This window comes from Manacus candei, unplaced genomic scaffold (genome assembly GCF_025592945.1).
Source record: "Manacus candei isolate 608988 ecotype Guabito, Panama unplaced genomic scaffold, ASM2559294v1 h1tg000014l, whole genome shotgun sequence".
Classification (NCBI taxonomy): Eukaryota; Metazoa; Chordata; class Aves; order Passeriformes; family Pipridae; genus Manacus; species Manacus candei.
Window position 1 is genome coordinate 64,525,069 of NW_026138062.1, and position 14,086 is coordinate 64,539,154.

The 14,086-nt window shown below is 35.6% G+C and overlaps 1 protein-coding gene across 9 annotated transcripts in view; it reads left to right on the plus strand.

Annotated features, from left to right (window-relative positions):
* Positions 1 to 14,086, plus strand: part of NECTIN3 (nectin cell adhesion molecule 3) — a 118,361-nt gene that overhangs the window by 36,607 nt on the left and 67,668 nt on the right. For 8 of the 9 annotated variants that reach the window (XM_051779994.1, XM_051779998.1, XM_051779996.1 and 5 more), the window contains 2 exons: positions 9,561 to 9,699; positions 11,095 to 11,176. In XM_051779994.1, coding sequence (XP_051635954.1) covers positions 9,561 to 9,699; positions 11,095 to 11,176 — 221 coding nt within the window. Of the gene's footprint in view, positions 1 to 3,734; positions 6,522 to 9,560; positions 9,700 to 11,094; positions 11,177 to 14,086 lie in introns of those variants that run through there. The other variant, XM_051779992.1, reaches the window with a different exon arrangement.

Consider the following 14,086-nt stretch of genomic DNA (forward strand, 5'->3'; position numbering starts at 1 on the left):
GTTTAACTGACATTTTAACCAAAGGAGATGTGTACCAGTATTGAATTATCTTACCTATTATAGAGCTGGTCACCTTACCTCTGAATTATTTCATAGTGGGCTAAATCCAAAATTACTTATAGTTTAAAAATACTGTGTTATCTAGTTGATTTTCTTAAAATGATGTGCTTGTTGATATTGATACCAAGACAGGCCTTAACCTAAGATTTTTAAGCTAATGATCTGGTTCAAAGGATGCTCCATCCATTTCTTTTCACATTCATCTTTCTGACACTTGGCTTGTTGTTGGCTTTGACTTACTACAGAAGCAAAGGTGGGTCCTCATTGTTCAAGTGTCTGGGTACTTCAGGGGGATTGAAGTGGGAAGATGTGGTGTTTGGGCCATGACACATGTCATGTTAATTGGATGTCTTTACTAAAATTAATTGTAGAAACTCACCTTCCCAGGCAAAGTTGTTTGTATTGTAAGAGTTGAGAAAATGATCAAGAATAGTCATTTAAGGAAAAAATAAAATTATCAGACTCATGCTGTTGAAAGTTGGTACTGTCTTTTATTGGAAACATCTGGAAAAATAATTAATAGAGGAAAAACTAAGCAGTATACAAGGACCATGGTGCTTTAGTTTGAGGTGGTATTAGAGTTTCATTTGAAGTGAACAGCAAGTCTTGCTTTACTTGGCAGAAATCTGTGTCAAAGGCTTTGAAGCAAAAACTTCTTTATGTACATGGAGTGAGTCGATTGACTTATTATATTGATACTAGAAAACTGGTTTTTGCTTTCTTCGATTGTGTCTCTTGTTTTAATGGGGATGATAGCTATGGAAAAGGAGAAGAAATTTTGTGGGGGTCTTTGCTGGTCCTCATTACTGCAGGGCACATGTAATAAGGATGTGAACAGAGCCCAGAACAATAAGAAACAAAAACTGAAATCAAGATGCATTTAACTTAAGCCCAGATATTTTTCAGAATTTATGCCACTTTTAGCTCCCTGACCTGCATGGACATTTTAGTATGTTGTTGTAGTTTGTCCAGCAGCACAAGCCTGCATCAGTGAAAGCTGTTAAACATTGGGTCCTAAGTAAAATGTGGGAAATTGTTGCTTTTGAATCAAGTGCCATATGAAACAATTAAAATGAAAATTTTGTGCTCAATGTTCTGTAAAAAGCATTCAGAATTCAAACATGTATTGGTGATTATGTGAAGTATTATAATTAAACGGCTTTCTGATATGAAAGAGTATTGTCTTTCATACCAAAGGACAAGAGTGGCATTTTCTTGATTTGGAGATAGCACTTGAGATATGATTTCCAAGCAAGATATTATGGAGTAGACATAAAAACTTTGTCATTGCTGATCTTACTGTTGTTCTCTGTTTGGGAAACCTGCTTGGTACAGGAAGTGGAAAAAAAAACGGCTTAAGTTTTACATTTAAAAAGCTTTGGGTGACATCAGAAAACTTCACTTGTTCTTAGTTGTAATTGGCCTTTTAAACAAGAAGGGACAACTTTATTTTGTCATTCTTCAAACAGTAACAGGTATGGACACAGGCAGTACAGGTGTCATGGTTATATACATTCTAGGAATGCAAAAAAACAAATGCTTAATTTAGCATACATTTGCAATTAATTTAAGATTAACGTGCTAATTAGTGCTTTTAGATAATGCAACTGGACAACCTGAAAACTGGTGGATGAATCAGAAGTTAAGGAAAAGCTTTTGTAAAACACTTTGTTTGTCGCATTTTTTTTAATATATTCAGTGTAATTACCACTGTGCTTACTTCACATATGTGATGATTAAATTTGCCAGGATGCAAGTACTACATACTTGTGCATGTGGAAGATGGGACTTAAAACCTCACTATCAGAGGGAAATAAATGAGCAATTGCAAAGACAATTTAAAAAAAAAAGGCATAAATAGAGCTAAAAAATCTTGTGTCTAAAACAAATACCTTTTCAAGGAAGTGGAGTTTGAGCTTATCTTCTGGATTTATGGATGTGTGGGACATGGAAGCCTGGTAAACTTGGATTCCTTAATCTCTACTTCTTTGTTAAATTATCAATCTTACTATAAATCAGTTTTTACTAAAATCATAATCTGGATTCCTCTTGTTCATTTTGATAGTGCATCCTTCTTGTTCGGTTTTCTGTCTTCTGTCAAATTAATTTCATTTACGTATAGCTCCCTAACAAATCATCACTTTTACATAGCAAATAATATAATTATGCATTTTGAAAACCTGTATAAAACTTTACTTATTGTGTTAAGCTTAAAATATTGCATTAAGCAGTGAGATGCAGTCTGAAGATGTGTAGTGATCATTGCAAATGTGACGATTCTGTCTGCTATGAGAGAATTGTATGTCTGTCTCTGAGTAGTAAGATGAAAACTCATATTTATGGCTATTTGTGATTTGTCAAATAATTGGAAGCGTGACAGATCTCTAGTTCTATCTGTTTTACTTCTTGTGGTGTTAAATCTAAGGTACCTCTAATATGGTGGTGGTAGTAGTTCCATGAATCTTACTTATGGGCATTTAAATAAATAACATGGTATAATGAGCTACTTGGCTGTCCATGTAATATTCTCTCTAAAAGGTTCAAGCTATAATAACATGTTTAGTGTTGCTTTATTGATTTTTAAAATAGTTAGCTTGCATTGGGCAAGGCAGAAAGTAGGTTTTTTTCAGTGTGGCACAGAAATAAGAACTGGAGTTGCATAAAACATTGTGATTGACCGGTATAATCTCAGGAGGCTTTCTTGGTGTCATCAGCCCATCACTTGGAACCTTGTCAGCAATACAGATCTGTAAATACAGATGCATACATTTCCAGTAGACCTAAAGAACAAAGGAAAAAGCCATGTGCTGGACAAGTGTGGTAGCTGGCAGTCTCTTGTTTACATACATAACCTGACATGAAATCAATTGGTATTTTATATTGAGGAATGAATATGGAAATTTCTTTGTGTATGAGGCATCAAATTGCTTTCAAAAAGAATGCATGGAAATAATTTTTACTTGAAATGTTCTGGTTTTTTATTGTTATTTTTAAAAACCTCAAGGCTCCTTGCTCAACATAAGTGTTACTTTGAGATTAATACGTGCCATTTTTAACTATGCTTCTTTCACTAATCCCAAGGTGAGGCTGAGTAAGTTGTATTAATGAAATAAATGTTTTTGGAGAGATTAGCTTAAAATCAGTAGTTCATGCGTTGCTGACTGAACACACAACTCATAGTTTTTCATTCTTATACTTAATGCCCTGAACAATTTCTGAAGTGGGGATTTAATGTGGAATAATTGACTCTGTGGCATAATCAGTTGATTTGATCCAGTATTCCTAACTGCTGGATGGAAAGTTAGAGGACTGCTTGGGTTTTTCCTCCATGAAGGAGGTAAATAATGAATGAACAGTCAACATCTGAGCAGAAAACCTGCATCTCCTTACTCTGAGGAGGGCAAAGTGTCTACTTGAAGATGATTTTTATTTTGTTTACTCCCTATACTTTCTATCCTTCTGCAGCATAGCTCAAAACCACATTTAATGAAGCTAGTTCAAAGCCTGTGGAAAATGTTAGACTTTTTGTAGTGCCATGAACTTGAGAATGAAAAACTATTCTTGTAGAACATACCCATCAACTTTGCTTTCTTATAAACCCTTAACTGATTTAGCTTGCATTGACATTCTGTGCCTTTTCTGTGTCTTGTCTACTTCTTTGCTCTTTCCATTAGATCCTCCTACTACTACCACTCGGCTGCCCACGGTTCCCTGGCATCCTTCGACTGATGGCATCACAGGTTTAGCAACACAGCCTAGAATAATAGATTTCCCAACATCAACCTTGCCAACAATGCAGGACGACTCTTGGGGTACCATCATCGGTTCTGTGGTGGGTGGGCTTCTTTTACTCTCACTTCTCAGTATTGTGGGTGGAATTCTCTGCTGTAGGAGAAGAAAGACGTTCCGTGGTGACTACTTTGCTAAGAGCTACATTCCACCGTCAGATATGCAAAAAGAGTCTCAAATAGATGTTCTTCAGTCAGATGATGTGGATTCTTACCCTGACAGTATAAAAAAAGAAATAAATCATCCAATGAACATAATATCTAAAGATTATTTAGAAGACCCTGAAAAACCTGAGTTGAACAATATAGACAATACTAACAGGTACCAGGAACGTTATGAAAGACGAATGGATTACTATGAAGGTGGAACATATGGATTGAATTTTATGGCTGGTGAATTATACGATGATGAGGACTTTGTTTCTCACTTAGATGGCGCGGTAATATCTCGGAGGGAGTGGTATGTGTAGTAACCACTGCAAACTAAACGTGTATCTGCAGTTCATTTCATTGGCTGGTCACTTTCAGATTGTTTATACTTACACAAGAGAGGAGGAATAAACTTTTTGAAACTGAATTTTTTTTTTTTTTGAAGGTTTTTATATTGTAACTTGACACAATGAAATACTGAATCTGGGGAAAATGTATTTGAGCTGCTTTTTTTCCCAATGCTGTACTACTGTTTAAAATTGGAGTTTTAATGCAGAGTGCTTATATTGCTCTATGTCAGAGGTAAAAAAAAGGCTAAATTAAAGTTCCCATTCAATATTGTTTAAGAATAAAAAGTAGCTGTCTTGGTTCTCTGATTTAAAAAGAAGTTTACCTAAGTCAATGATCAGATATAATCTTTTGGGGCTTTGAATTATTCCAGTGTAGGTACTATCCATGGTAAACTTAATGCTTCTATATAGCAAATACTTTACCAATTAAAATGAGTTACAGCAGAATTAAAGCTTTATTTTTTAGGTTTTTTTTCTGAATAAAAACGAATACCTCTTAGCATTTCAATGAGCCTTCTTGTAACTATATACTTAAAAGTTAAGTCGTTGCACTGAAACTAACTTATGAACAAAATTTTGAGGAGTAACTGTAAACAGGTCAAAGGCTTGTATTTGAATAAGATGAAAAGTTATTTTTTTATAGTCATTGATTTCTAAAGCTTATTCTAGTGTCTGTATATACATACAGTAAGGTATTTTGTTAGGCCTGTAATTGGCAGGATGTCAAAACTCATTAACGCATACAAGGTGCTCTTTGCAAGTACACAGGGTGCAATTTTTGAGACCTGTTTCGGAGGCTATGTGGGAATCTTACTGTTGAATTTGAAAGCTGGAGAATTGGACACAACTAAGGAGAATAATAGATATTCCAAAGCTGGAGGCTAATGTGAATTTTCTTATTTTCCCAGGTGCCAAAAAAGTTAAGAGTTTTTATGACCAGAGGTTAAAACAGCGGTTTTACGCTGCTTTCGAATAAGTTACAATGCTTGCTTTGAAGAGGGTAGTTTCAGATTATTAGTAGGGAAGTGGACACTTGCACTGCTACTTCATTTGTTGAAAACACACTCTCCAGTGATGCAACTACAGAATCTATGAAACAGGAATTCTGATGACTTGTGCAGTCTCTGTACTGCAGTGGATTTGTTTTCCCTGCAAATAATCAATACTGATTTAACAACATGTTCTTGTTCTTTCCAATGACATTGTATCCATTATATGTAGGACATCTTGTTTGACATCTGAAATAGTTCTACTTTGTCGTGAGCAGATTCACCAGACTAAATCTGCTGATTATTTAGGGAGGAATGAAAAAACTTTAGAGGAATTACAGAACAATGATAAATTCATACTTAGAATAGTAGATCTTTTGAAGTGCCATTTTTAAGTGTTTAGCTTAAGGAAATTGAAGCTGATAAGGCTATTAGTATTTGGAACCTGAAAAGGGAAAAGTCTCTGCTACCTTTGAGGTGAAATAGGCTGCATTATTACAGCTGCTTCATGAGCATTCATGTTGGAAGTTCTTTTCTAGCCTCACGATGTTTGGTAGCTTTACAGCATTTAGAGCTTCATGAACATAGTTGTATTGAGCGTTGTAGACAATACACTGTGATTGCATATGACTGCATGTCTTCAAAAAAGATTAGGACAACAGCTTTGTTTGAAATTCCAATGGAAAAGCATCCCTAAACAACTTCAGTTTGTGTTTGGATTAATGGAGTACTAATACATGATTGACCAAAGTCTCAAGAACAATAGCAAGTGGTTATCTGTAGTTTGAGTGCAAACACAAGGAAAGGAGTTAAATTTCTAGCAGAAGGTTCTGATCCAAATTATTTCTGGAATAAAGAGATTATACCTCTCTTCAAATAAAAATACTTGATATATCATCTTTAAAAGATGGTGTTACTTTGAAATAAACATAACCATAAACCAGTTTTCCACATGGGATATCTTGCTTTTGTCTCTGTGGATTTTTTTTGCTTTGACTTTTAAAATATATATATATGTTTAATTCCTATGGGTTAAGAAGTTGAAATGTTCTGGAATTGAAGTTGATAATACAGGTAGGGCTTACGCGTGTTGCAATGTTTTGTACATTATGTCTGCTGTAAAAAGAATTGATTGTAAGTACAAATGGCTGTTGTGTGAATAAACTTTTTGTTACATTCTGGAACATAGGTAGTGTTCAAAAATGTTTCAAAGGCATGTTCTTAAAAATTGAAGACAGAAAAGCACAACAAACCCAGAAGCTGGATAGAATGAACTGAAGTGTTTAAACTGTTTAAGATGGGCTTTTTTTAGCACTTCCCCTTGTAGACCCTAAGCTTATAAAACAAGTGTCTTCAGGAACTATTTTAAGAAGATAAGAGAGTGATAAATGGGGACAGTTGCTGCCAAACAATTTCACTTAAACCATAGCTGATCCTGCTTTAAAAAAAAAAAAACCCAACATTTTTTTCATTCTTTTGTTTTTGGTTGCTGTAGCTCTGCTTTAACTGTGTTTCTTGGAGTGAATCAATTCTCATCTGTTTCTGACCAACTGGTAGTTAAAATGCTGCACCATGGATCTTAGGTGCTCTCTAGCTTTTTCACCTTGGCATGGTAGTCTGGGTTTCTGATCGTTTTCCTGGTTGGGCTGATGAAATTTTTGTGCCTCCATTTTTGCCAAAGCAAAATAAGAAAGTAAATTCAGTGTGCCCTGTGGTAATTACACTTCAGTTCCTGTGTGTTGTTACTCTTGCTGTGGGATATCACTATTTTTACTGGTGTTCAGAAGCAAGTGGGTGGTTGTTGTCTCACGCAAAATGAGATTCAATTTCTGGAGTTTGATTGAAAGTATAATGCTCTGTGGTGTTTCAACATTAGAACAGAATTTACCGGAAAAAAAGGCACTGTGAAGTTAGTATGAAACAGTCAAGAAACTCTTCTGGTGTAATCACGAGATCAAAGCCTCTTCGTGAATTCTGGACCTAACAGCGTATATTAGTTACTTGTGATTTTTCTCACTTAAAGAAGTGGGTACCCAGTATAAACTAAACCTAAGCCAATTAAAAGGCAATGCTTAGGTGGGTCTTCCACTAATTCATATGCCCATTCTTCAGAAGAAACTAGGATTTATGTTTCTGTTGTGGTTTAAACCCAGCTGGCAACTAAGCACCACACCAGTGCTCACTCACCTCCCCTCTCTCCTGACCACCCTGGTCAAATGGAGAGAAGAATCAAAAGTAGAACTTATATGTTGAGATAAGAACAATTTGCTATTTGAAAACAAGGTAAAATATTAAAATTATAATAGGAAATAATTATGATAATCAAAAAGGGGAAAGAAACCCAAACGAACAAGTGATGTGCAATACTGTTACTCCCCACCTACTGACCAATGCCAGATCCCCTCCCTTCTGGGTAACTTCACTTGTTTACATACTGGGCATGATATTCTGTGGTTTGGAGTATTCCTTTGGCCAGTTTGGGTCACTGGTCCTAGCTATGCTCCCTCCTAGTTTTCTTTTGTGTACCTCCTCTGAAACACACACACACAAAAAAAAAAGTCCAGCACAAACCAAAACATGAGTGCGTTATCAACGTTATTGTCATGCCGAATCCAAAACACAGCACTGTACCAGCTGCTGAGAAGAAATTGAGTCTCTCCCAGCAAAACCAGGATTGTTTCATGGTGTTCAGCCTGGTATCTGACACAAATGGAGCTTATGGCAAGAAAGCCATTATGTAAACTAGAACAATGATCACTGAAGGCGGTATGTTAATTAATCTTGTGGAGTGAATTAGCTTCTGCAAGTTGTTACTCCATGACTTTATTCCGCAACTTTAAGGAAGTCACAAAAAAAAATCTTAGTTTTATTCAAGCTTAATAAATACTCAAACATACCTTTGTGAGTGTGATCCCAGAGTAGTATTCATATCACATCTTTCATATGCAGTGAGAGGACAGGAATCTCTTTTTTAGATTCCAAGTTAAATGTTTTGGGTTTTGTTTTTTTAATGAGAGATTATTCTGTCCAGCTTTTCAGCGTACAGGCAGAACAACATTGGAATTTTGAGTTATTGATAGAACATATTGAATATTTCAAGGGGTTTTTTTTTTACCTGTGAATAGAACATACAGCTGAAGAGGCTCTCAAAATTTCCTCTGGTAAGAGATTAAATAGAGGATGGTCATATCTTGTTTGGAAAATAGCTGAAGTAAATTGCTTTAGAAATATGTTGAGGTATAGAACTGTGTTAATTTTCAAATTCTTTGCTGCTACCCTTTCTGATTCAGTATTCAATGTAGATCAGAGCATTATCTAATGTATGCTACCTATATTTTACAGGTAAGAGTTTTAGTGCATCTAATATGAGCTATTCCAATTGTGCAGCTTTTTGATGAGCCTGTTGATCCAAGTTTGAAATAACTGGGCTTGATGATTTTAAATCAAAGTGCTAGCGGGTTTTTCAGTTTTGAGACTTAAAACATTCAATTCCAAGCACAGTGAAAGGAGTGACCTTTAAAAACTGACAAGTGTGTTAATTCAGTATGAGAGTTGTTAAACGTCGGATTTGACAATGCTAAGGTCAGACAAAAATGCTTTAGAAGGAAAAAGACACTTTTTTTTACCTTCCCTCCTTATTAAAATTTATTTATGAAAATTACTTTCTTGTAGCTTGAAGTGTGAAGTCCTGGAGATGATAGGTGGTCTTAGTGGTTGGTTTTATAAGTACAAACCAAGTAGTTAGTAAGTTTGCATGTTCATTGCTCCTAATAATATACCTTTTTTTTTCTCCTGATTTTATATTTTCCTTTTTGCTTTCTGCAGACTTCAATGTCTTTAAAGAAAGATTCCCAATAAAGCCATAGTTGTCTAGGTTTTTGAATTAAAACCTTGTTAGCTCATGCAAGTGCAAAAGCATGTGTTCTGTAACATCATCTTGCCTTGAAATGGAAAATAAAAGCATGCAGCTACTATTTATTAAAAGTAGTCAATGACACTTTCAAAATCAGGTTATGATTTCATTAACTGTCTTAATTCAACCAGTTTTTTAACTTAGTGAGTGGAGCCAGAACTGCAAGAGTGCTAGTGCAGGACAAGGCTTTCTGTTTGGTGGTAGAAGGAAGAAACATTTCTCAGAGCAACTGAACAAGCTGAAGTAGCTTATCTGAGTATTGAAAGTGTGTGAACTTCTTAAAGGTGTAATCTGTGCTATCACATTGCAGATGTGCCATTTAAGCAGACATCTTCTGTTGCTGTAGCAGGGGCTGTGATTGGGGCAGTCCTTGCTCTTTTTATCATTACCATCTTTGTGACAGTGCTGCTGACCCCGAGGAAAAAAAGGCCATCCTATCTTGACAAAGTGTGAGTATGTGTTGGAATTTTTTTTTTTTTGTTCAATGGAAAATAATGCATAGAAAGCATTTGTTCTATATAGGAATGTAAATGTCTGAGTTTACTTAAAAGCTATTCAGCTGTCATGATTTCAGGGCTGTATTTTCAGAGTAGAAAATATGAAATCATTTGTATTTTTGTAAAAGAAATGAGATCATAAGAGTGACTTCAGAGGTAATATAATGCTTTATCTCTTCAGAAGGGTTTTTTTTTTTTGAAAGAAAATGTATAGATTTAACTGGAGGGCAGGGGAGAGTTCCCTCTTGACTGATGCCACAGACTACTAGTTTGCTGTACCTGTGGGTCTAATTTGAAAGCAGATTGACCATGCTTTGCAGAAGTGAAGGCCTGCTAAGATTTATTCTAATATATGTGTAAAATTAAGCAAGCACCCACAGACATGTACTTAGAAATGAGTGACTTAATGTGCTTTCTAGTTGTTTCTTCAAGTCTCTGGTGCAGACAGGTGATTTACTTTTTTGAGCATCCAAATGGTCAAACAAAAAAGAAGCAAACAAAAAAAAGTCTGAAAAGATTTTATCAGTTAAAGTGGATGATGTTTAGACCCTGTTTGGAACATGCATAAAAAGTGAGGATGGCTTTAAATATCTATCTTTAAATATCTTTAAATATCTTTAAATAGAAGTATTTTTGTACATGCAATATACAGTGAACTCTTAATGAGAAATGAAAATGTCTGTCATGTCTGTATATATACTTAATGGGGAATAGAATTAAATAACTTAGAGCCTTTAGCATAAAATAAGTTTCCTTGTTTGCATTGAGCTAGCAAGATGAGTCAAGTGTTTACTTCTGAGTAATTTCTAACATGGTTAGAAAATCTGTTTTCTTGTTTGTTTGTCTTAGATTCTGTAGCTGAAACATATTTATATGAACAGTCTTAAACATTTAAATTCTTTTAGAATCATTTGCTTTCACTGAGAAGGTTACAATGGAAAAAGTCTTGCATGCAATAATGGATAGTAAGGCTTTCTCAAAGGCTTTTTAAAGAAAGGCTGTAGTTAAAAATGTTGCTCAAGCTGTATCTCATAACCTAGAAAACATGATAGATAACAGTAGTTCCTAACCCTACTTAGTTGGAGTGTATGGGGAGAGGTTCAGTCTACTTAACCTCTTATAGGGTAAAGAGTGAATTATAGGTGCTGCTTTTCTACAGAAAGTGTGTGGCTGAATGATTGCCAGTGGTGGATGTGTTACATTACAATATTTCACGTGTGTCATTGGTGACTGAAAGGTGTGTGTCCCTGAATACTGAGTGTTGGGTGATTTGGCAGTTAAATAATATCTGACCATTCAATTGGACTTCACAAACATGACATGTCATATTTGATTTCTTTACTACAGGATCGATCTTCCACCCACTCACAAACCATCTCCGTGTGAGGAGCGAGCATTCTCAGCCCCACAGAAAGAAGCTATGCTTCAGGTGAGTAAGTGGTTATATACAGCTTAAACTGAGGTAGGGGAAGTGTTAACTTTATTATGTTTAATTTAATCTGAATCTGCTTTCTGGGTAATGTATGGATCCTTTTAGTTGTTTTGCAGCCAAGCTGTTTCTCCACATGTATGATATCTGAATCTCTTATTCTTGGTGTCAAAGTCATCCTTAAAGGTCAGGAAGCAAGTAGACAGATCATTTTTGTATCCCTAACAACATTTGACAGACACATCTCCTTTTGAAGTAGAAAAATCTATAGTTGAAATTCCACCGGGATTAAGAGAATATACATAGAATATAAAACAGTCTTCATGGGGGGGGAATATATTTGGTAAACTTAAAAAGTGACTTCATCATCACCTTCCTTGCTTGTAACAACTGACATTCTTTCAAGCTGTTAATATTTGAGTGGTAGGGTTATATTGGAATTTGGGCTTTGGCATAGCTAATTTACCAAAGTATGGGTTTGATTCTCGGTGAAGATCACTAAGTCACTTTGAAATGCTTGCAATTATGTAAATTCTATTTTTATCCTTTTTTTTTTCTTGCATTTATCAGCAGCAAAAGATCCTGTACAAAATCTGAGACAAGTACTTGAATTTTTAATATGCTTTCAGGGATAATTTCATGTCATCTAAAGTAATGCTGTCCAAGCAAGACAGCAATAGGCAAAATAGTTCCTTACTAATGTCTAGTGTTTGTGTGGGTGTAGTCTGATCAAACAGGATCATAGAGGTGATACACTGGAAAGCTAATTCTAACATATGAGACAGTTAAACCAAGTGGGGGACAAGGAAGGATAGGACTGCCCTTCTTTGTTCCAGCATGGCTTTGAGCTGGACTGGACTGTGAAGCTCCAGGTGAATGTGGAAGGCATTTCTTGCACTAGGCAGCATAGAAGAGATCTGTTCATGGGAGATGGCTTCAGCTAACATCATTGATTATTATATTTCATAAAATAAATCAGTCTGTTCATGAAAACTCGTGAATCCTGACCGCAGCCTTCAAAGTGTCTTTTTCTCTCTCTCTCTCTCTCTCTCTCTCTCTCTCTCTCTCTCTCTCTCTTTCTCTCTCTCTCTCTCTAAATCAGTCAGTCTGATTTTTTAGATTTCTGCTTACACTGAAGAAAACTTCCATCACCTATTAGTACCTCTAAGAAATAAATTGTAACTGTTTTTAGTGCGATTTTTGTTCCATCCTCAGTACATTGTATAAATAACGTAATTCCAACCACTGTTGTGCTGAATTATAAGACTGAGGTAGTTCAGACAATCATTTGTTTATAACAAATACCATTTTTCCAATACTCTGGTGTAGCTTTGCAGTTGTAAGGACCCATAGAACTCTTTTTTGATAGAAGGAAAAAAATCACCCCCTACCTTCAAGAAGGATTTTGATGGCATTCTTAATGTTGAAAATATTCCTGCAGATTTTCTTTGTGTGATTGATGGTTACTAAAGCTCACAAATATCAGTTGCTGATAAAAGACTTCCTCTTTCTCATGAAAGGAATGCATGAAATCAATACCATGTGTTGCAAATATTACAGTAATACTTGTGTATATTATTGCTGAGTGAAGCAAGAAACTCTTCTAAGGTTCATTGCTACTTTTAGTAGCAGCCCAATGAATATAACATTGTGAAGGTAGAAAACATTTTGTTGCCATAAAGTGTAGTAGGTTTTTGTCATCTTGCTTTGAAGGTGGTACAACACCTAAGATGACACAAGAGAACCAGTGCTTTTCTGTACTCAGGTTGGGCATCTTGTGCTAACTATGTAGTAGCTATTTCTTCTGTCACTACAGTATGCAACAAATGCAATTTTTGATGAATCGTGCCTCTGCTAATACAATCCTGTGCTTTAAGTATTTGTAAAAGATTGTTTTATAGAATGAAAAGATATGGACTGTTGTGTTATTTGTGCATCAGTAGTGCTGCTAGATGGGAAAATGACAACAAAATGCAATTATTTATCCTTTACAGAGCTACTCATAAAGTCTGTACTTTATTGTTTTCCTCTTTGGAACTCTGCAGCCTTTGAATTCTTTCTTGGTTGTGCTTACTGTAGCTTCTGTAAGTGAATACTTAAAAACTAAGAAATAGTAAAATGTTTTATGTAACTGTATTTTGTAAATAGAGAAAAAATCCTAAACAGACTGAATTGAATATTCATTTTCCTCAAGCTATAAATAAATACAGTTTTAAGTTGTTTTGGGAGAGGAAGAAAAAAGATCTAGTTCTTCAGGCGAGATGTTAACTATACTTTATTTAAAAATAATGGATGTTGGCATAACATTGTTAGTGTACCTTTCTTTCTCTCTCTGTGGAACTCCAAAACTGAAAAGAACTGGAGCTGAAGGCTGGGTCTTCCCAGCTGATACTACCTATGATCACATGTACTCTGTTAGCTTGAAGCAAAAGCTTCTGCTTTATCTAACAGAAATGAATGTTAAAATACTGGCTTTAGCTAAGAAGTGATTGGTTGCCTTGTTTTGGTGTACCAAGCCAACACTTGGATAGCTGTGAAGAGGTTCAAGAAACAAATTAATTAGCAGCCTGTCTTGTCCTGTGTGATTGAATGTATGTACTAACCACAGAACTCATGTTCCAAATGCTGCTGAAACTGCATTATCTTCCACATATGAGAAGCATTCTGGTGAACCTCTCACTGGGGAGTTCAGGTGTAAGCTTCTGGTTACACTGAAAACACCTGTAGGGAGAGTGTCACTGCGTTGTCAGCAGCAATAGATGATGGGTTCAGTCTGAGTGGAAATAATAGGCTGCACAAAGGTGCAAAAGTACTGTGAAACTGAGTACTCATAGTTTCTCTGTACTGGTATTTGCAAGTACCAATTCATATGTTCGTGTGAATCACTTCAGAACTGAGAAGAACTGGTTC